This window comes from Silurus aristotelis, assembly GCF_946808225.1.
Source record: "Silurus aristotelis genome assembly, chromosome: 23".
Lineage (NCBI taxonomy): Eukaryota > Metazoa > Chordata > Actinopteri > Siluriformes > Siluridae > Silurus > Silurus aristotelis.
Genome location: NC_139596.1, coordinates 8,321,113 through 8,342,719, shown reverse-complemented (window position 1 = coordinate 8,342,719; position 21,607 = coordinate 8,321,113). Strand labels below are relative to the sequence as shown.

Here is a 21,607-nt window from a genome sequence, read left to right as displayed (position 1 = left end):
CTTCTTCACTGCTGTCAGGGCCTCCTTCCCTTTCCTCTTCTGCCCTCCATTGGAAAAAGCATGGAAGGCCGTCACTAAAATGGACTTTTCTCTCATGTGTTGTTTCTCATTTCACTTTAATGCATGATTCATGAAAACCCTTCAATGTCTCATTGAACTTCTCCTTATTTCTTCATGCCAATCATTATAAATCAACAGAAGAACACACACAATTCTGTAGTTACACACATGTACTGTCACAATGCAACAGTCTTTTAATGTATCTATATCACAGAGTGAGAGCATCATTTACCAGATTCATTCGTTCTTCTTCAATATCACTTCATCCTGAACAGAGTTGCTTTAGATCAAGAATGTATCAGAGGAATATAGGGAGTGAGAGGCGAATACACTTTCATGAGCCAACAGTCCACCACACATCTCCATGCACACACATTCACACTAAGGAGCAGTTAAACATAGTCATTTGGGAGGTGGGAGAAAAATACACAACCCTGAGGAAACCTGCAATGACCTGCAAATGGAAAGAACATGTGAAACTCCATACAGATGCCCTCATCACACCGGAAACGCTGGAGCTGTGGGGCTTATTACTAACTTGTCAAATGAAATTATTTAAGGTTTTAAATATATTTGTGTAGTTCAGCAACTAACATCAATAATAAAACATTATTCTCTTACATTTCTCCCAAACCCCCCAAAAAATGCATGGCACAAATTATTTATCACATGTTCCCTTGCCATTCTTATTTATTAATTAATAAATGTATATGCTGAGACTGAGAGTCCACAAATTTATGTCAGAAATAAGAAAAAGCTGCAAATGATCTACAATTAAAGATGTTCATATTTCAATTATACAAATAGAGCAAGAGCTTGTTGGCATGAAAATGTTTAATTAAATTGTGCAAAAGGACATTTGTCACATTACCATCCATTATAGGCAGAAATATGGTGAAGTCTGTAAGTAAGCAGACAAGCAGACAATTTTTTGTTGTGTTGACTTTCCCCACATGCTGACTTAAACGTTTTTCTTCCCATTCCTTTATTACGACTGCAGAATAAGTAACTGACAAATTTCCCGGTCATAAAAGCTGCAACATTGCTAATGTCCCTCTGTAGTTAGTGTAGATTTTACAGGAGGAGTCTATTGCTGAAGTGACTCAACTTGATAACTAAGAAAGAATTAATACCAGTACTGGAGACTTTTGTGTGGCTGAAAATCAAAAGCGAACAATATGTTAGAACAGAGCGAATATTTTGAATTCACAAGTAATACGTTAGATGATTCACCACAAAAAGTCAAACAGGTTAACGAATAAAACGGAAGCTTCAAAATCTTGCAATAATAACAATATCATTGTAAAAAAAATGATCAGGATGTTGATGATAAGGATTATGATGAGTAATATTAGTGTTATTGGTGGTATTCATATTAATATACTTTTTTGTTTGTTCTGCTGTAATCTGTTCAGGGTCGCAGTGGGTCCAGGAGACAGTGGATATCATCTAAACATATAAAACTTTGCACATACAGTAACTTGAACTTAGATTTAAGTCAGGGAATCTGGAGCTGTGAGGCAGGAATGGTCTACTCAACCACCTCCACCTCCACCACCACCACCTGCAACAATAATAGCAATAAAAATAAATAAATTGAAGAATAGTGATAGTAATAATGTATTGTAATGTTTTTATAATAATAATAATAATAATTATTATTATTATTATTATTATTATTTGTGTTATTATTCATGTTATTATTATTATTATTATTATTATTATTATTATTATTATTATTATTTGTGTTATTATTCATGTTATTATTATTATTATTATTATTATTATTATTATTATTATTATTTGTTATTATTCATGTTATTATTATTATTATTATTACTATTATTATTATTATTATTATTATTATTATTATTATTATTATTATTATTATTATTATTATTATTATTATTATTATTCCATTGATTTGCTTCTAATGAATAGAAAAAAAAGTAAGCAGATCATGTGGATTGTTGCTCATCCACCTTAACAGATGAGTCCTGAAATTAACTAAATAATTTTATCATTAATCATCCAGCAGAAATTCTCACAGCTCAAGATACCACAAATCTGCTGATGTCTCTCGGTCACTGGTTATTAATTAAAAAATTAAAAAATTTGCAACACTCAATAAAAAAGAAGACAAATAACACCTAATAACAAACAGAAATATTCACAGCTATACACTTTAAAGATTTCCCCAGTGGAAGAGTATTTATCTTCTTTAACTGAACAAACATCTAAAATATGGAAGAATGCTGTTATCCTAGATCTCATTGGAGAGCTCTTATTAAAAGTCAAAGCAAACCAGGATATAAAAAACTTGGGTTTATTAACTGCAGAATCTAATGAATATACATTTAGTAATAATTTTAAAGTCCACCTACTTTCAAATTGCTTTTGTAGACTACTAGCCAGCATTGTCTATAACACATAATGAATGTGCTCTTAATCTGCCAGTATCTTATATTTCCAATTTTGGAATACAAAGCAAAAGATAACATATGTCCAATATCAACCTGGTATTAACATGGTAGGTTATGCTGGTGAGATGAGGGGAGCTTCGGTGTGCATTCAGCCCGTGACCATAAACTGCTGAAGCAGATGGCTACTGATTGTGGCATTAATTCAGATCTTTGTATGGGAAAATGATCCTTATTATGCCATACTAGCGACAGAGGAACGGGGCAGGATTTATAGCTCTGAATGCATAAATAATTACAGACTTAAAGCAAACCCTTTCAGTAAAAACATCAATATCTAAAAGAATAAAATCTTAAATCAGTTTAAAAGCCTTACTTTGCTTACACTGGACAGGCATGTGATTCCCCCGCCTGAAGATAGAGATAAAAAAGAAAAAAAGATAAAGAAAAAAAACATGTTATGAAGTAAGTAACTAATTTCGATTACCTGTAGGAGATTTATCCTCAGTTCCATTTTAATGCACAGTTAACAGTGCAACTGATTATAATATAATTTACCATGAAGATCTCCTAAATTGGGAATTAAAAGTTTAAACAACAGAAAGTGTTTATTTATTTACTTATTTATGTTTTACTATTGTCCAAAAGATATTATTGGTTTGAAATAGACAATCAGATGTGAAATCATTTTCAGCAAAAGGGTCCCAGGCACACTGGGTGTGAAGTAGGAGTACACCACAGACACACACACACACACACACACACACACACACACACACACACACACACACACACACACACACACACACACACACTACATTTTAGAGTAGCCCAGCATGTTTTGGGAAAATTGGAGGAAACCAGAGACCACAGAAGAAACAAGTGGAGACACAGAAAGAATTTGAGATAAATAAATAACAATAAACATTTCACAAGAGTCAAACAACAACTTTTATAGAAAATTACAAAGACAAAAAATTAAAATGCTTATTTATATGTCTCATTCTTGACATTAGATTTCAAAAATTCACAACTAATTAATATTGGCATATTGTTTGGTTACCTGAGTTGTCTTCTGAGACTTTTTTTTCAAAACCATATAAGCCTAAGCTTCACCTGACTTTACGCATACACACATTAATACGATTAATTAGCATTGATCACATACTTTCTAACAAAAAGTTGCGTGCATGTAGTATGCGTTACAGTCCCTTTCAGTTAGAAGTCTTTTCTTTCAATTAAACACTATTCAGGTTGATGATGCAAGAGATATATCATTTTTATTCGCTTTATGTATTTGCATAACTAGTCTTTATATATAGAGAATAAATGGTGTGTTAGTGCGAGATCTCTGTGTAGAAGTAGTACAGCTTCTTTACCATACAGCACTTACCTTATCTCACTTACTGTATTACCCGAGAGCCCAATCCTCACCCATATACTGTAACTCCTAGCATTTACCAGGTTCATGCAAGAAACCGATCATTAACCTGGATCTTCATGCTCACTCCAATCAGAGGCGCTGGGATCCCTGCGCGTGCGGGTCGGACCCAGAACCCGGACAGCGTTCAGCTCGTGTTAAAAGTCACGAGTGCTCAGGGTTCGAGCCTGGTTCGGTGCAACGACGTCAAAAATGTAAGAAGCGCCTCTTACTTTTATTCTTTTTAAATTCCTACGGACTCTGGGCTGAGGTCAGGACTTTCCTCCTCAGCGCGCGCGACGGACAGCGCGCACCACTGCGCGCGCGCGTTCTCGCAGTCAACGCAGAGAAGCGAGCGCGCGCGCCCGGGATACCCAAAGAGAAAGCACGTTTTGCACATGGCTGATGGGTGATAACGAACAAAACTCACTACTCAGTGACCCATATGTTTAACCATAATATACTTTAGCCATGGCATGTGACCATATGTGATCCAAGCAGTGTAATGTTCTGATACTGAAGAAAAGACGTGATAGTTGTATATAGTAACAAAAATATGTAAAACTACTCATGCAACTATGATAAGAGGTGATGCCTAGTGTGCAAGTTGTATTTTTACTGTCTTGTTTTGAACTTTAATCTCATGAGGGATGAGGCTATTCCTAATAGTCCTCCTAGTAGAAGTAGCTGATCTACTATTAGTAGTAAATTTAGTATGCAGTTCGATTTATTATTTTTTTTTAGTGATGCTAGGGTTATTTGAAATATAAAGATATATTTTAAGGTTCCTTTAAGGTTTCAGAGACAGGAAGTGAAGCACAAAAAGACCTTTTTTTGTTTTTCTGATACTACTTAATCTACTGATATTATACTTTATAATATTAATAATAATGATATAAAAATAATAATAATCGTAGTACATAAACCAAACATTGTCATTATTGCATTATTGCTTTAGCTGACATTTGTAATACATTTGTGCCACTTTCCTATTTCATCATTTTGCCCATTTTCAGCATTTCAAGACATTTTGTTGCTTTTGTTTGTTGTTATATGCCTATTCTAAAGCAAAGTGCCTGAATCTTGGCCTCGGCTAGTAAAGAGTTAAAGGGAGGAGACGGAGAGTGACACGCCTCATTGGGCAGATTATGCGCCAGCAAACAAAAAGTGTGTGTGTGAGGAGTGTGTGTGTCAGTCAGTCGCTGCTCCACGGCTCCATCTGCGCTCGCGCCCGCCGGCACTCTCACCTTAAACCGAAGCGGGGAAATGTACTGAGCGCGCGGACTTCACGGCTCGGCGACGCAAACGATTCCCACCCCGTTCTTGCAAGCCTTGTGGATTATTTTGCTTCTTTTTTTTCTTTCCATCTTTTGCGAATCGGTGAGTATGACGAGCTGAATTCTGAGCAGCCTTCAATGCCAAAGCATCCTTTCGGCAGCGCGCACAGCAGAACCCTCTCAGTGCTGAATGAACGTCCAAGTAGGAACTTATAGATGTGGCCATTGCATTTGATCTGCTTGAAGTTAGATGAAGAGTGTGTGTTTGACAGAAAGATGTTTTAGGCAGATGTTTAGTGCAGAGATGACGCACTGACTTACAATATATTTACATTCACTGAACGATGCAAACGAATTTGGTCGTCATTGCGCCGTCGTAAATCGGAACAATAAGAAAGGGTTATAAATTTCACCGTGAAGTCGGAGGTCAGGGGGTTCATGGGCTGTGTTTTTGGAAATGCCCAGGCTCTGTTGTGGGGTTTAGAGAAGAGATGCATATTCAACGGGCTCTTTGTGTGGCTTTGCCCGACCGACCCGAACAGCTACAAAAGACCTCAATACTTAAACTACTGAATAACAAAAGAACAGACATGCACATATAAAACTCTAGATACTATCCTTAGTGCAAATTCAAACTTTTTAAAGCATTATCTATAGATAAGTAAATTACAAATAATACAAATAATAGGAACCGCACCCTGGTTTACACAACTGTCGGGTGAAGTCGGATAGTCGGATGTTCACTTTGGGCTTCGTCGTACGTTTTCGGCATGTTAATGCGCTTTTGGATGGTCGTCTGGACTCTACAGAGTGTCTACAGAGTGTACAAACAGAAAAGCAAAAACGGAAAGAGTGGGTTATGGGTACATTGGAAAATAAATATCAGTTAGTTATAAAACTATATATATATATATATATATATATATATATATATATATATATATATATATATATATATATATATATATATATATATATATATATATATATGAAGAGAGAGAGAGAGAGAGAGAGAGAGAGAGAGAGAGAGAGAGAGAAGAATGTGTGTGTGTGTGTGTGTGTGTGTGTGTGTGTGTGTGTGTGTTTGTATTATTATAATGTAGGTTATCAATACTATAAACATTTTTATTTCAGCTCTACCAGAAGTTTAATTTGAAAGAAACTACCAGGCTCACTCAATTTCCTGCAAAAAAATCCATATGCTTCTAAAAGTAATAAATATTTGAACAGTCCATGAAAACAGTAGTTATTCTCGATACAAATGTCTTCATCCTTTTAATGCAACTTAAAAGGAATTTTCTTATAAACTATACAAAAAAATAAAAAAATAAATAAAATTTAATTAAAAAAACGAATCCTTCGTAAATTTGGATTTGGGGTTCAGAAAAAAAACCCTTCCTTTCATTAAATGGTTTAATGAAAGTCTTTGCATGAAAGTGGTGGATTATGTTAATGAACGCACATACGTTAGGTCGGTGTAGAATAGCACTAAAGCCTTCTGCACACGAAATCAGCGACTTTGACAGCGCACTTGAAATCCATTCGACATGCTCCTGCGACTCTAAACGCCGCTAATTTCCCTCCGTGTTAGTGGCAGGAAAAACGTGCAAAATAGCCTGATGCCACTGGGGACATGTAGACTGCTGATGTACCTGGGATACATAGAATAAATGCATTTGAATACATAAAATAATAATAATAATAATAATAATAATAATAATAATAATAATAATAATAATAATAATAATAATAACGATTCATTGTTGATGTTTTACTAATATTTAATACAATTTAATAAAACATTTTATTTTAAAGGAAAGCAATAATAATAATAATAATAATAATAATAATAATAATAATAATAATAATAATAATATCGCTGTTCGAAACGCTATACAAAATAAAACTGAATTATATTAGGATTATATATTTACGTTGCTGCTAAATCCATTGCCACGTGTCTTAAACTTATTTATGTATAATAATCTGACTGTTATTTATTATATAATACAGTTATAAAGTAACGTATAGTCAGCCTTTTTTTTTTTTTTGCATAGCCTTTATAGATAAACAGACCGTATTTTGCGTGTTGTTTTGTTCACGTGTCGGCTCATCCTGCCCTGTGTTTCGGTTCGAAGCTCGTGATGGAGGAGTCCAGCTCGCAGAAGTTGGCGTGGGATGGAGACGCGAAGGCCATGCAGCAGTGTTTAACGGACATTTTCACGAGTGTGTACACCACTTGCGACATCCCTGAAAACGCTATCTTCGGGCCGTGCGTGCTCAGTCACACTTCCCTGTACGACAGCATCGCCTTCATCGCCCTGAAATCCACAGACAAGAGGACGGCGCCGTACATCTTCAGGGTACGAGTCATGCTTCATGGCTGCAACATTCACGTGATGGTTTTGAGTCGCACTCGAGCAGACTTGAGGTCACATATGAGCTCTAATATCATTTGAAAATCTGTTTGACAGGCAGCTATTAATAACACATATAAGAAGTCCACAACGAACATTAATACATATGTAAAGTATTTAGAGTTTAACACCATGATTAAAAGATATTAGGTTTTCATGTAATGAGCTAATTTGCTATATTGTTTCTACAAAATGCTTGTTGCATTTTAATTTGCAGTGTCAATTCTTACAATCCCTGTTTCTTTAGTTTGGTAAGACATCTGATGATGCGCTATGTTTATAAATATATATATATATATATATATATATATATATATATATATATATATATATATATATATATATATATATATATGCTAAATCATTTGCATGTGATGATAGGTGGACACATCAGCGGCAGGAAGTTCTGCAGAAGGTCTAATGTGGTTGAGGTTGGTCCAATCTGCAAGAGACAGGGATGAACAGAACCTGGAGGCCTACGTGAAGAATGGACAGCTTTTCTATAGGTCACTAAGAAGAATTGAGAAGGATGAAGAACTTTTGGTGTGGTATGGGAAGGACCTGATCGAGCTACTGTTACTCGGCTCCAGCAGAAACAATGTCAAAAGCAAAGGTAAAGTTCAAGGGAATAGGTTAAAGTTCTGACTTTGTTTATTTTTTGCACAACAGGAAAAACATTTTTAAATCTGTGAATATATGCATATGGTAATGCATAGAATGAATGCATTTGCATAAATGGATCTTCATTACTCTTCAGCAAAATGCTTTATAAAACATACACGTAATTGGAAAAAAGTTTTTACCATAACACCAATGTTACCAATGATTTTTCTTTTTAAACAATAAACAGTATAATACAGTCCCCTGGATACCATTCAGATAGTAATTTGTTAACCTTACCACAGCAAATTACTCTCTGCTCTTACTTAATAAATATTTGTACGCACAAATTTTAAATAATTGATTAATTTGTTTTCGTTTTGTTTTGTTCTGTTTTGATTGTTTTTTGCACAGGATCGCCACCGTATCTGTGTCCTGACTGCAGTCAGCGCTTCCAGTTTGAGTTCCCCCTCCTGGCTCACCTGAGATTCCGATGCACCAAGAGACTGCAAATGATGTCTGGTGGTGAAGACGATGCTAAGGACACTAGAGAACCAGCCAGCATACCCACTTCCAGTTCAAGCCCCAAATTGCGCCGTTCCGAAGGTTTCTCTAGCCCCCAGGAAGGAAAGCCATCAACAGACTTCCACAATCTTGCCAGAGACTTGGAGAACAACAGGACAAGTCCTGCCACTGACAAGGAGGCAGAGATTCTGAGTGAAAGCTCAGGAAAGCGCAAATTTTCTGAACTAGAGGACCATAGCCGGGTCATGGGCTCAACCCCAAAGTCTAAGGAAGAACTGGCTAATTCGGCCCAGCAGTACCGTGGCGCGTATGGCCTGGAGGATAATAGGCGACCATTCTCACCCTCTGAGGGCCCAGAAACAAAACGCAGCGCTTTTACTGAAGTCAAAAAGTTACCACAGGGCTTAAAGCATAGTGCCAAAAACGGTGGTTTCAACTCAGAAAATAAGACCGAGGCAGTGAGGCCTGGCAATGAAAAGCATCCTAGCATTAGGCAAGTGCTGAGCGAGACACAGCCGCCTCAGTCACGGATCGAGAGCTCAGCTGTAGCGAGTGCTTTCACTTCAGTATCCCAGGATTCCGGAGGCTCAGAGCGCAAGAGTGCCTTCAGCCAGCCGTCACGTTCTTTCTCGCAGCTTTCACCACTCATCATGACGCCTAAACTGATGCCTGGTGTAGACTGCCACCCTCCTGTAGGTGACACCGTCAGTTCCAGTAGACTCTACCAGGCAGATCATCTGGGAGCCAAGCTGCAAGGTTCTGAACTGGGCACCAATTGTCCTGTACCAGGTGGCATGTCAAAGCAGAACCCATTTCTCTACGCAACAACTTTCTGGCCTAAATCATCAAGCGCCATCCAGCTGCAAATGCCATCCGCCCTCACACTTTTGCCCCCGTCTTTCACCTCTCTATGCCTGCCAGCACAGAACTGGTGCGCAAAGTGTAATGCCTCTTTCCGCATGACCTCTGACCTGGTGTACCACATGCGTTCGCACCACAAAAAGGAATATTCCATGGAGCCACTGGTCAAGAGGCGACGTGAAGAAAAGCTCAAGTGCCCCATTTGCAATGAATCGTTCAGAGAGAGGCATCACCTCTCACGTCACATGACCTCTCATAACTGACTTTTTGGGGCACTACACTTTTTAAACAACATTATTATTCTTTTTTTTTTCCTTTTGGAAGGGGAGTACTGTCAATCTTGTCAAATTGGAGATCTTACATTCATAAGGACATTTCTGTTTGGATTGTATCTTTCAACATGTCATGCTTTTGTGTATGCAAAAAAAAACTTAAAACCCAAAAATGTTTAAAAATCTATTTGAAAAAAAAAAAAAATCTATCATATGAAGCACTTATTATTTGTGTGTGGGGGGAATAGTACATGTAATTTGTATTCTGTATATATCAATGTATTGTATAATGTATAGAAATGAATTGAAAAGTAGTTCCGTTGCAAGAAGAAAAATTGCTTTTCATGTCTATAGGCCTAATTAAAATCATTCGGAATATGATGGTGAACTATATTTAAGAATGCATGTAAATGAGAGTTATCTGTTTAAGATACAGTCTATTTACAACAGTGTAAATATTTGTTTGAATACAACAAAGGTGTACAAATCTGTGTCTGTGAGGAATAGATTATGTGTCTCATCCTTTTTGCTGAAATTCACTATTTGATAGTTTATCTAACCATGTTGAATGCTTTGACAATAAAATAGCTTTATTTTCATGTTTACCTTCTTATTTATTCCTTTACAATAAATATTAGAAGCCGAGTTTAAGCTTTTTCCACTGGCAAACATTACATTACGTTGCATGTTTAAGAAGTGATTTATTTACATATATCTTTGTTTTTACTTCGCCGTTTGACCTTTTTCTTTTAAAATTCATGCAATGCTTATAACACACTCACAGTGCCAGCAGAGCTACATGCTGCACTTACTCTTGACTGCGTGGCACAGGGTCACAACGCAGAAAACGAGGCTCGCGCGAGACTGTTCTCGCACCCAACGCAGTGTAAATCCCCGAACAGCGCGCGTGCGAATTTAGAGCCGCTTTTAAAAGGAATTCATGTACAAATATCAGACCAATATTAGATTTTAATTAATGAGCCAACAAATATAGCAGTATAATAATAATAATAATAATAATAATAATAATAATAATAATAATAATAATAATAATTCATCATTTACGTAATATCGTATTATTATTATTATTATTATTATTACTACTATTATTATTATTATTATTATTATTAATAACAATAATCACTGTCTTGTAAGTGTTGTCTCAGTATTACTACTTAAAAGTCTATTTCATCTGGTTTGCCAATTGAATTCGTAATAAATGTTTCAATTATTATATTTTATTTTTAACGGTTCATATAATTATTCATTATCTTATTATTATTATTATTATTATTATTATTATTATTATTATTATTATTATTATCAGTATTAGTGGTAGTCGCAACAACAGCAAGAAAAAAAATTAAAACCCCACATATAATAATAATAATAATAATAATAATAATAATAATAATAATAATAATAATAAAATAATAATAATAATAATAATAATAATAATAATAATAATAATAATAATTATTATTATTATTATTATTATTATTATTATTATTATCATTAGGTTGATTGATTGATTGATTGACTGATTGATTGATTGATTGATTGATTGATTGATTGATTGATTGATTGATCGATTTGTTGAACACTTTAAAAAAAATAATTAATAATAAAATAAAATTGTGCTTTTTGCTCATGAGCACAAGTGATTTCAGTGATCAGCTGGCTTTACCTTTGTCATTAATGGTTATAGTGATGGGAAAAGAGTCACAAGTGTTCTAACGAGCATCATTTACCTCCATCTACAATGAAGACCCTATATCATGGGTGTCTACGGAAAAGGGGGGGTTATAACCTCAGCTGTGGAATAGCCACAGGCAAGGGGCAACTATAATTTACAATTGTCGTAATAATCAATAACTACTACCATATGATTGTTTTCTTTGCGTTTTATTACTTTCGTATGTCCCTTTCAGGAGGAAATGCAAATCCTTATTTAGCCTATAGCCTATTATGGGAGGATGGGGTGGGATGTGGTGGGGTGGAGTGGAGTGGAGTGCTCGTGTGGGGGCTGCTGGTGGTGTAATCGCTCTGAAAATAGCTCAACAGGGACACCAAGCTTTCATTGTAAGAAACGCACTTTAATCGTTTTTCCTTTACTCTATACTATACACAGAAGTGGATCAAAATTCTGCCTCTACTACAATCAATACATCAATAAAAATTCAATAAAAACGGACTATACTCCACTATATTATTCTCAGTACATTTTTTATCATTAACTATATTATATTGCAATGCCTGATTAAAAACCATCATTTAAATGACACACCATTTTGCTTAGTTGACCAACTTCTGCATATCAAATAGTTCATCATACGTATAATAACTTTAAAATGGTAAAACATGATGGCTAATTTAACTCCTGATTAATAAATAGTAGTGCCATTGCTTAAAGAAAGAGTAAACAAATACTATTTAAAAAATAATCTTGTTTAATACCATAGGATTAAATATGTGTTAGGTTTTCATTGTTAACATTGTTACCGCCCATAGTTACTGTTCATCCAAGAAATTTTTTTACTGTATTGGGTAAGTGTGATCAGTAACAAAACCTGTACATTTGGAATTTTTGTTAAAATGATGGGTTATGGATAAATCTGCTTATTGCTCATTGCAGTTTCACACTTAAGAAGCCTTTTTCACGACAGTATCACACCAGAGTTGAGCAAATGTTTGAGCCTGCCCACTTAGGATGTCTAAATAGACAATAAACACATTTTTTTAATAGAATACTTATGTGTTCATATTATTTATATGGATGTATTTATACTTTTTATTCATACTTTTCCAGACCATCCAAAGTCTTAGTTATAAGCAATCCAATATATAGCACAATTCATTTGCCTTTTCTCTTATATATAAAAATGGAACCAAAATAACATTACTCAGAATTTTCCAGAATTTATAACCAACTTTCTTTTCGGTCATAATTGATGGATTTGGATAAACATAAATGATATACACTGAAATACAGTATATAATCCGAGTGCAGTAACAAATGTCTTGGAATTACAGAACAGCAATAGCAATTATGTAAACATTAACCTTTATCAGATAATCATATATTTCAGGTTTTCAGGAGAAAGACAATACAGAATACAAACTGCTAATTTGTTATTTACACTATAAACACACAAACTAAAAACATGGCATTACTCCCCTCTAAGGGTGAATCAAGGACTAGCATGCTCAAATTATTCCCTTCAATTAAACTTTTCAGACTATACACAAGCACATTTCCAGTGCTCTGTGTTCAAATTTAACACCAGTTGTTGCAAATGCAGTTATTGCATGTTCTCTCTGATACAGTAGATAATGGACCCAGTTTGGGGACTCTGACTAAATTTTAGAGCTGTGTACACCAGAGATATTTATTGCCCTACCCTTCTTTAAGCCTGGAGTCCCTGCCCACCCCTTTTTCTAAGCTCCAGTTACATTTGTCAGTCTAACACTCAGCACCTCCCGGTCAACTCTTCCTGCATGCCCTCACCCTTGGCCAACCTATCTGGTCTGCTTCTCATAGATAACATGTGATTTTGTCCTGTAGTGAACTCCACACCTCTTCACCATCGCTCCATCTGTTCCTTCCATTCGTTCGCCTGTTGTTCTGTAACCTCTGGCAACTTGGCTCACTTACATCAAAATAGGTCTGGGGAAGAGCAGCAAACTGGAATGGTGTATTGTTCAAGTTCAGTAATAATAGATTCTTCACACAAACAACAACTTTGCATACTTGAGATGATGTAGAAATGGATGGAAAAGCCAAAGTGTGATTTAAAGCAACTGATTTATGATCACTATAGAAACATAATTGAAAATATACTGAGGTATATATAGTAAGGTATTCAACAGAGCAGGGCAGGCTGTTATAGAAAAGGAGTAAATTACTTTTTCTGTGTTGGAAAAAAGTTTCAGTTTGGCTTTAGACTGTTGCTGATGCTGAAGTCTTCTTCCCAAATAAACTGCTGAAAGAAAAGACAAGGCAATTTATAGATGGTTATAGAAATTCTGTAAGTTGTGCCTATGTATTTCTAAACAAAACTTTTATTAACAAACCACACTCTCTATTAGGTTTATTGCTGACAGGTACAAATTTACACAGTGCATGTGCTTTAAAGGCACTCCCACTGTCTTTATAGGCATATGTCGGTTCCTGAATCACTGCTTCTACTTTCTATATGCATGCGTGCCTTTTAGATTCTTAACACTACCAAAAAGGATTGATCAGAGTACAGGAAAGTTGTTGGGCTTACAACTGTTTCTCCATCTCTAACATATATCTTTCATGAACTGTGTGTTAAATCCTGGTAATGTATTAAGTTCCACATGCAGTACAATACTTGGTTCATTCTTAATCTAAAAGTTAAAGCTACTGTCCTTAAACACTTCAAATTCAGTTTGCTTACCTGTAATTGAGTATGCTGACATTTATAATCAACTATAGAATTTCTGCTACCTTTCAAGAGAACATACTAAATTTATGAGCGCAAATACTTCCAAGCTGGCTGTATTCTTGCATTTGTGGTAACACAGACGTCCGAGGATTGATTCTAGATTCATCATGTCAGTGACCAGAATAAAATGCTTATTGAATATGAATGAACAGGAGTTGGATAACCTGTTCACCTTTTCACTAATACACAGTTCCCAGGAACACTATTATTCTTTTGAACATAAAGGCATAATTATGGGGCTAAATACTGCACAAATTAAGTAACAGGGTTATAAATATATAATGACAAAGAATATATAATTTCATTAACCATTATCACAGCCATAATAAAGTAAACAGAATCAATCATTACATTGCCTGAGGTTGCATTTACTTTTATGAATTAATTACTTTCCTACTCCTACAGAATGAGAAGCACGGTTCACATAATTTCATAATTAAATCTTTAAAAAAGTATCAATTCAATAATATCATGCTGCTGTGAAGGTTTGCAATAAAGATGCTCTTCCTTTTGGCAAACAAAGTTCAGCATCTAAACTTTAAAAATCAATAGATCTACAACTGGTATTATGTCTTGTGTTCAGATCAGAACAAAACTGATTTACAGTACAAACCTTTTGCATGTTTCGGAAGAAATGGGAAGTGCATACAAAGAAAATTCCCCACATACCTCATAAAATAATTTATAATAGATGCTTTGGGGCTGTTTTGTGTCTGGTGGTCAAGGGGTACCAGATGGCATCAATCCGATTCAGATGGCATCATGAATGCAGCTAAATACCAGGATAATTTATGTCCCAAAACTGGTTTTCTCTGCAAGTTATATAAAAAAAAAAAACTTGAAATGCTTTCCTTGATGGGGCCAGAAATGAGAAAATTTCCAGCTAGGTAATTTCCAAAATGTCCAGAATTGTGGCAAACACATTTAGCATGGTGTGTATGCATTTTTATTTTGGAGCGTGACCTATTTTATTACCTAGTATCACCATTATCCACTGGTGGATATCACATATCACATATATTTACACTTACATCTATTTTCCCTAATATTTTTTCTATATTCCCTAAAATATTTTCAGAATATTTATTGGACCATAAATCCAATAAATATTCTGAAAATTATTTGTATTTTAATCTGGTATTCTGAGCAGTCACATGCATTTGTTGACTTAAGAGGATGACACTCTCATTACAGTACAGTCTTCACCTTATGAAAGCATGCTTATCTTTTTTTAGCGTATAGATCAGCCACTGGCAGGCATTTGCACTCAAAGCAAATACCTCCGGTACACATAGCAGAGATGCACAGTTATACTGAACATGTCAGTGTCAACAGTTCAATCGCTAACAATGCCACGCACAGCTGTTGTGATCCTACTGGGTGCTACTTAGCAAAACCACAGAGGTACATAAATTGTCGAAGCTCAAAAGATGCACCAATCTTTGACACGTCACTATTAATATGGATGCTATTAATATACATAGATGGTCATGTTGTCTTTGCTGCACTGTTAGTGAAGGGAATAAGACTAGTGGACATGGTGGTGCTGTTTTAAGGTTTCTGTCCATTGACTAAACCTTCAGTCCATTGGAATTCTAGTGTAAAAGTATCAAAAGATTTACAGGACTCTGCTTTAGACCAGTAAAACCAGACAGGGATTGATGCTCCATTTATGAGGTTTGGAAACCCAATAGCATAATTTGAATATCCATCAAAAAATCCTAGATATTATATACAGTATATATATAATTTACTGTATGGCTGGCATTGGTTTTCTAATTAGTGACTATTATCAGGTTCTGGGTTAAGAATGGTCATAATATAAAAGTCCCTTAATATTAGTAAAGTTAACAGAGCTACATAAGAAAGAATATTTGTTGTGACTCAAATCTAGCAAACAAAAAAACACAATCTTTGTCAAAAAACTATTATTGAAATGAAGGTACTGTATGTAATGCCATCAGAAACATATCTGGATAAGTACTGATACATAGTATGATCGAATGAAAAAAACAACGATAAAGCAAGTAAATATTTGCATTTGCAAAATATTAGTTACTTATAATATTTAGAACTCATAAACACATATAATCTTGAAAAGAAATGATCACAATTTAAAACACTCTTAGAGCTAAATGAATTATGTAGGGAAACCACATGTGATATGTGTCCAAATTACCGATTCATTGGACATAATATTTTTCGATCTAAAGATTACTTTAGTAAACTAAACATCCCTCTTTGGACAACAATCTTAAATCCATTTAGAAATCTTTAAAAGGGCTGCTCCTAACTATATTATTTTACCCCAATACTAACCACATTGCAAATACTTACAACTTTAAAGCATTTCTCTTGACACAATTAGTAAGAAAAGTATATGTTTATGATTAACAACAGGGTCCGGGTTTATATATATCCTTATAGGATTAAAAACTGTATTTTGTAAACTAAACTTGTCTTTCGATTGTTAGTGATAGTAATAGCTCATGCACATACACATTACCATTGACATATACACAGCATCTCACAACAGTGAGTGCACCCCTCACATTTCAGCAAACTTTGTATTATTTTATTTGTCTGCCAATTAATCTTTTATTTTCTCAAAAGGCAATACTATAGAAATAAAACTTTGATATATTTTAGAGTAGTCAATGTGCAACATGTAGAGCAGTACAGATTTACTGTCCACTAAAAATAACTCAACATGCAGCCATTACTGTCTAAAGAACTGACAACAAAAGTGAGTACACCCCGAGTGATCGTGTCAAAACTGTGTTTCAAAACAGTTTCAATATTTTGTGTGAGCACTATCGTTATTCAACACTGCCTTAATCCTCCTGGGCATGGAATTTACCAGCGCTGCACAGGATGTTGTTGGGATCATCTTTTTCTTGTCTTTCAATGACATCATGGTGCTACTGGATGTTAGATTAATGGCACTTCTCCACCTTCCGCTTGAGGATGCCCCACAGGTGCTCAATAGGGTTTAGGTCTGGAGACATACTTAGTTCCTCCATCACTTTCACCTTCAGCTTCCTCAGTAAGGCAGTTGTAATCTCGGCATTGTATTTGGGGTCATTATTATGCTGGAAAATTGCCGCTTGGCCCAGTTTCTCAAGGGAGGGCATCATGTAGTGTGACATTCTGAAGCAGAACATGTTGGAATCCATGTTTCCCTCAATGAACTGCAGCTCCCGCTTACAGTGGGTGAAATAATTAATTGATCCTCAGATGATTTTGTATATTTACCCAGTTACACAGAAATGAACAGTCTAGAATTTTATGGTAGATTTATTTTAAGAATATCTAAAAACATTTAGAAAAAAATTTATGTTATAACCATTGGTAACACACCAAGTTCTCTCTCCTCTCTGCACATGAACAGACTCATCTGAAGTATGCCAATGAACACCTGAATGATTCAAAGAAGGCTTGGGAGAATGTGATGTGGTCAGATGAGACCAAAATGGAGCCTTTTGGCATCAGCTTGAATCACCATGTTTGAAGGCAGAGAATGAATGAGAAATGCTGAATATGACCCCAAGAACACCATCCCCAATGTCAAACATGGAGGAGGAAACATTCTGCTTTTGGGGCTGTTGTTTTCTAAAGGAAGACTTCACCACATTAACAGGGACATGCACTGTAGAATCTTGGATGAGAACCTTCTGGCCTCAAGGCAACAATCTGATGGTCTTGTAGCCCATTTAAGCCTTCAAACTTGTCCCTGACGTCTGTTGACAGCTCTTTGGTCTTGCCCATGTTGGTGGAGAGGTATGAATGGAAGAGGTTGATTCTGTGAACTTTCTTAAAGGGGGACAGGACTAATTTGAGTCTGTGCGAGAATTCTTGCTAATTTGGTACAGGATAGAATGCTTATCTCACTCGATTAAATATAAATGAATTTTCTTTAAAGTGTTTTTATGGATTTTTTTCATTATTCTCTCTCTTTCTTTTCAAATAAACCTACCATAAACATTCTAGACTGTTCATTTCTTTGTAAGGGGGTAAATATGTAAGCATGTATATTAGCATGGGATCAAATAATTATCTCCCCCACTGTAGAGAATTGTAAATGTTTTAAAATAATTATGGTGTTTCAAATTACATAAATCATCAGGACAGCAAACGGAACGTTTTTACACGGACGGTTTAAATTGCCAGATGTGTGCTTACTGGCCGATTTTGGTGGTTCAGTTAAAACTTGTGAATCGGTAAAAAAATTATTAATTTTTTTTTGTATTTGAGTAAAGCAAAGACGTCGCGAATAAATGTTTGTTGTGTTAAAGGTTTGCTTTTTTTATATTTATATTTTAATTTTTTTATTAATAATGGTCGAACAGAAAGGCATGCTTCATTAAAAGTGCGTCATTAAAATTAATTTGCGTTAACACAAATATATATATACAATTATAAGCTAGTTTATTATGTAGGTAATAAGAGAACCAAACCTCTCCTGCACATGTTCACCAAAATGTGCAATTACAAATAAATTAAAGATACAGCCTGTTAATTAATATAAATTCATATTTGCAAATTGTTGTTTATTGTTAAGAGTGGTTTTAGTTTAATGAAATACTTTGGGACCGGCTGCTATTGGAACATCATGACTAATAACTAATGACTACTAATCATCCCATGCAAAAGTTCCCATCCTGACAGGTTCTCTTCACTGGCAAAGGCCTGATTTCGACAGGTGCTGCTGTCTGTAATGAACAAACAGGTGCTTCTTTATACTTGATCAAATATACCAGGCTGTAGTCAAAGCAGCACAGTCATTCCCACACATTAATGGACCGGCACTTTTGTCCCATGCACAAGTAGAGATCTTTTGCACTGATTAAATGCTCGGCTGAGCCGCAGACTGTTTTGACACAATGCAGTGGAACTGAGTGGCTCTCTTCGAGTCTCTCTGGCATTGCTCTGGCATTTTTGGGATAGAGGGGGGAGCAGGGTGAGAGTGCTTTGACCCCTAAAGCTCAAAAATATGTCTGTGGGTTGAAAGGGAGAAGGGGATCGGACGCAGAATCCCGCTCTCCTGTTCCGCCTTGCCAAGGGGGAATGTTCCAGTTGACTGAGGCTATGTTCACAGAGCCAGGAGTGTTGAGGAGCATTTCTGAGAATTGTAATTGTATACACCAGTCGAGTGTTGTTTCATAGGGCATCATTAATGCAATCTATGGCACAAAATTAAAAACACTGAGTACTAAATAACAGTTTAGTAATTGTTGTTGGTTTCACAACCATCAGAAACACATTTATTACAAAAGCAGCATTTCTGGTCATTTAAATAAAAAAGGTTTTATAAAAACAAAATATATTTATCAAAATCTAAAATATATACTTTTACTACTAAAAGTTTACAGTACAGTGTGTGAATATTTTGTGGAAAACGTAGCTATTGTTTTTGGCCCTTTTGGCTTTAGTTTAGAGCAGAGGTCCACAACCACCAGGTAGCAAAACAGTAATGGGCAATGGAACAGGTGCTACTGGGTTACATGAAGATTCTGGAAAAAGTGTCTATGAACATGAAAATATTTTATATATTGTGATTTTTGCACTTGAGGAACCTCAGTCCAAATTTACATATGAGATTAGACATTCTATAAAACTGGTTAGATTACTATAAGAACAATTATAATGGTTTTATTATATTTATTAGACTTTTACTTTTCTTGCTGTACACACTACTCCTTCAACATTTTTTCTAAATGTCAAGACTTTGTTGACAGGCTAATTAATTGTGTTAGACATTTCTACACGGATGTTTTAGAACATTCTGTAGCTTAATCAGGACAGAACCTAGATAATGATACCTGCTATTGAATTTCACAGAAATGTATTCATGAGAAATTAGATCCTTTTGCTTCATTTATCAAATGTGGTGTTCAACACCTGGGAGTAGTTTTAGATTCTCAGCAGGTTTAGCACTTGTTTATATAATCGCCAACGTTGAGTTCTATAATTTAGAAGAAAAAGGGAGCATCAAGGAAAGAAAAAGCTAGAGAGAGAGAGAGCAAAAGAGAGAGAGAGAGAGAGAGAGAGAGAGAGAGAGAGAGAGAGAGAGAGAGAGAGAGAGAGAGAGAGAGAGAGAGAGAGAGAGAGAGAGAGAGAGAGAGAGAGAGGATGAGCACCAAGAATAAGCTACCAGCATCTGCAAGAATATGTTTTGGTTTTTTTTTGTTTGCTTTTTTTTTCTTAAATTTTGTTGTAAAGAAGCCTTGTAGCTCCCTCCCTTTAGGATATGTGACATCTGCTAAAGTTTGGCAGTCTAAAAACACCTTTTATAAAATGACAAAAGTGGAGAGACTTCTTTTTATGGAACTAAATACCACTTATTATAAGGCAGGCAAACATCAGTTATTAATTTATTTAAGATTAACATTTAAGTGAAATGCTTCCTCTGTCACATTTACATTATTATTTGCTTATTATTTACATTATTTTGTATTTGTATAATTTTTTATTATCACTTGATATCATTGTGTGTGTGTGTGTGTGTGTGTGTGTGTGTGTGTGTGTGTGTGTGTGTGTGTGTGTGTGTGTGTGTGTGTGTGTGTGTGTGTGTGTGTTTATACATCTGTGAGAAAATGTATTTTGTTGATAGAATGATGTATGTGCAAATATAAGATCCATTAGGATGATGCTTTCGTGTAGCAACATAAAAATGCTGTTACTTTGCATTACTTACCGGCTATACGATATCAACTCTCCAAAACACTTACTATAATGGAGCATTCATCGTCAGGAACATCAGACAATGGCTTTAACACTGTTCAGACCCCATTAAGTGCAACGGTGTCTTCAAACCCTTCTCTGCCTATTTGCTTTTGGTGGTGTGTAGATAATGATTAGTCATGCCAAAGTTTTTTTTAGGGGACACGAGAGTCCATCATAAAGCCTCTGAGGAAGCTAAAAGCCACGGGTTTTGATGAATCAGTAGGACTAGTGGTTGTTTATACACATCTGGTGGATTACCTCATTCAAGTCACTGGAGGATCTAACAGGAACAAATGACTTTTACAATTTAGGAAGTAAACAGTCTCACACTGTTAACATTAGAGTCATCAATCAAGACGTCTGCAACATTCGAAACAAAATGGCATCAGCTTCTTAGTCATCCAGAGACGAAAAACAAGAATGTTTTTTTATGACTCATTACTTGAAAAATGCCAGTCACTCTAATACATTGAGCCATTATGGACATCTTGGGCTTGCTTAAATAACATAAGGATTATCCTTAACAAGATAATACTCTTAAATTACAAATGCAGTGG

General features: G+C 35.4%; 1 protein-coding gene and 1 long non-coding RNA gene across 2 annotated transcripts; one reads left to right on the top strand and one right to left on the bottom strand.

Annotated features, from left to right (window-relative positions):
* Positions 1-258: 258 nt before the first annotated feature.
* On the bottom strand, positions 259-4,282 carry LOC310718110. The gene is made up of 3 exons (XR_014531047.1): positions 3,874-4,282; positions 2,857-2,891; positions 259-1,624 (listed from the first exon to the last, which is right to left on the bottom strand). It is a non-coding gene; the product is annotated as an uncharacterized lncRNA (long non-coding RNA).
* Positions 4,283-5,063: 781 nt separating this feature from the next.
* Positions 5,064-10,451, top strand: prdm8b (PR domain containing 8b). Its single transcript, XM_083526675.1, has 4 exons — positions 5,064-5,280; positions 7,316-7,540; positions 7,976-8,207; positions 8,609-10,451. Exons 2-4 carry the CDS (start codon positions 7,322-7,324, stop codon positions 9,841-9,843), a joined length of 1,686 nt encoding a protein of 561 aa, XP_083382801.1. The 5' UTR covers positions 5,064-5,280; positions 7,316-7,321; the 3' UTR covers positions 9,844-10,451.
* Positions 10,452-21,607: the final 11,156 nt, after the last annotated feature.

Coding starts and splice junctions, on each gene's coding strand:
- prdm8b (XM_083526675.1), top strand. CDS start 7,322: ATGGAGGAGTCCAGCTCGCAGAAGTTGGCGTGGGATGGAGACGCGAAG. Junction 7,541..7,975: donor CGGCGCCGTACATCTTCAGG/GTACGAGTCATG, acceptor ATGTGATGATAG/GTGGACACATCAGCGGCAGG. Junction 8,208..8,608: donor AAACAATGTCAAAAGCAAAG/GTAAAGTTCAAG, acceptor TTTTTTGCACAG/GATCGCCACCGTATCTGTGT.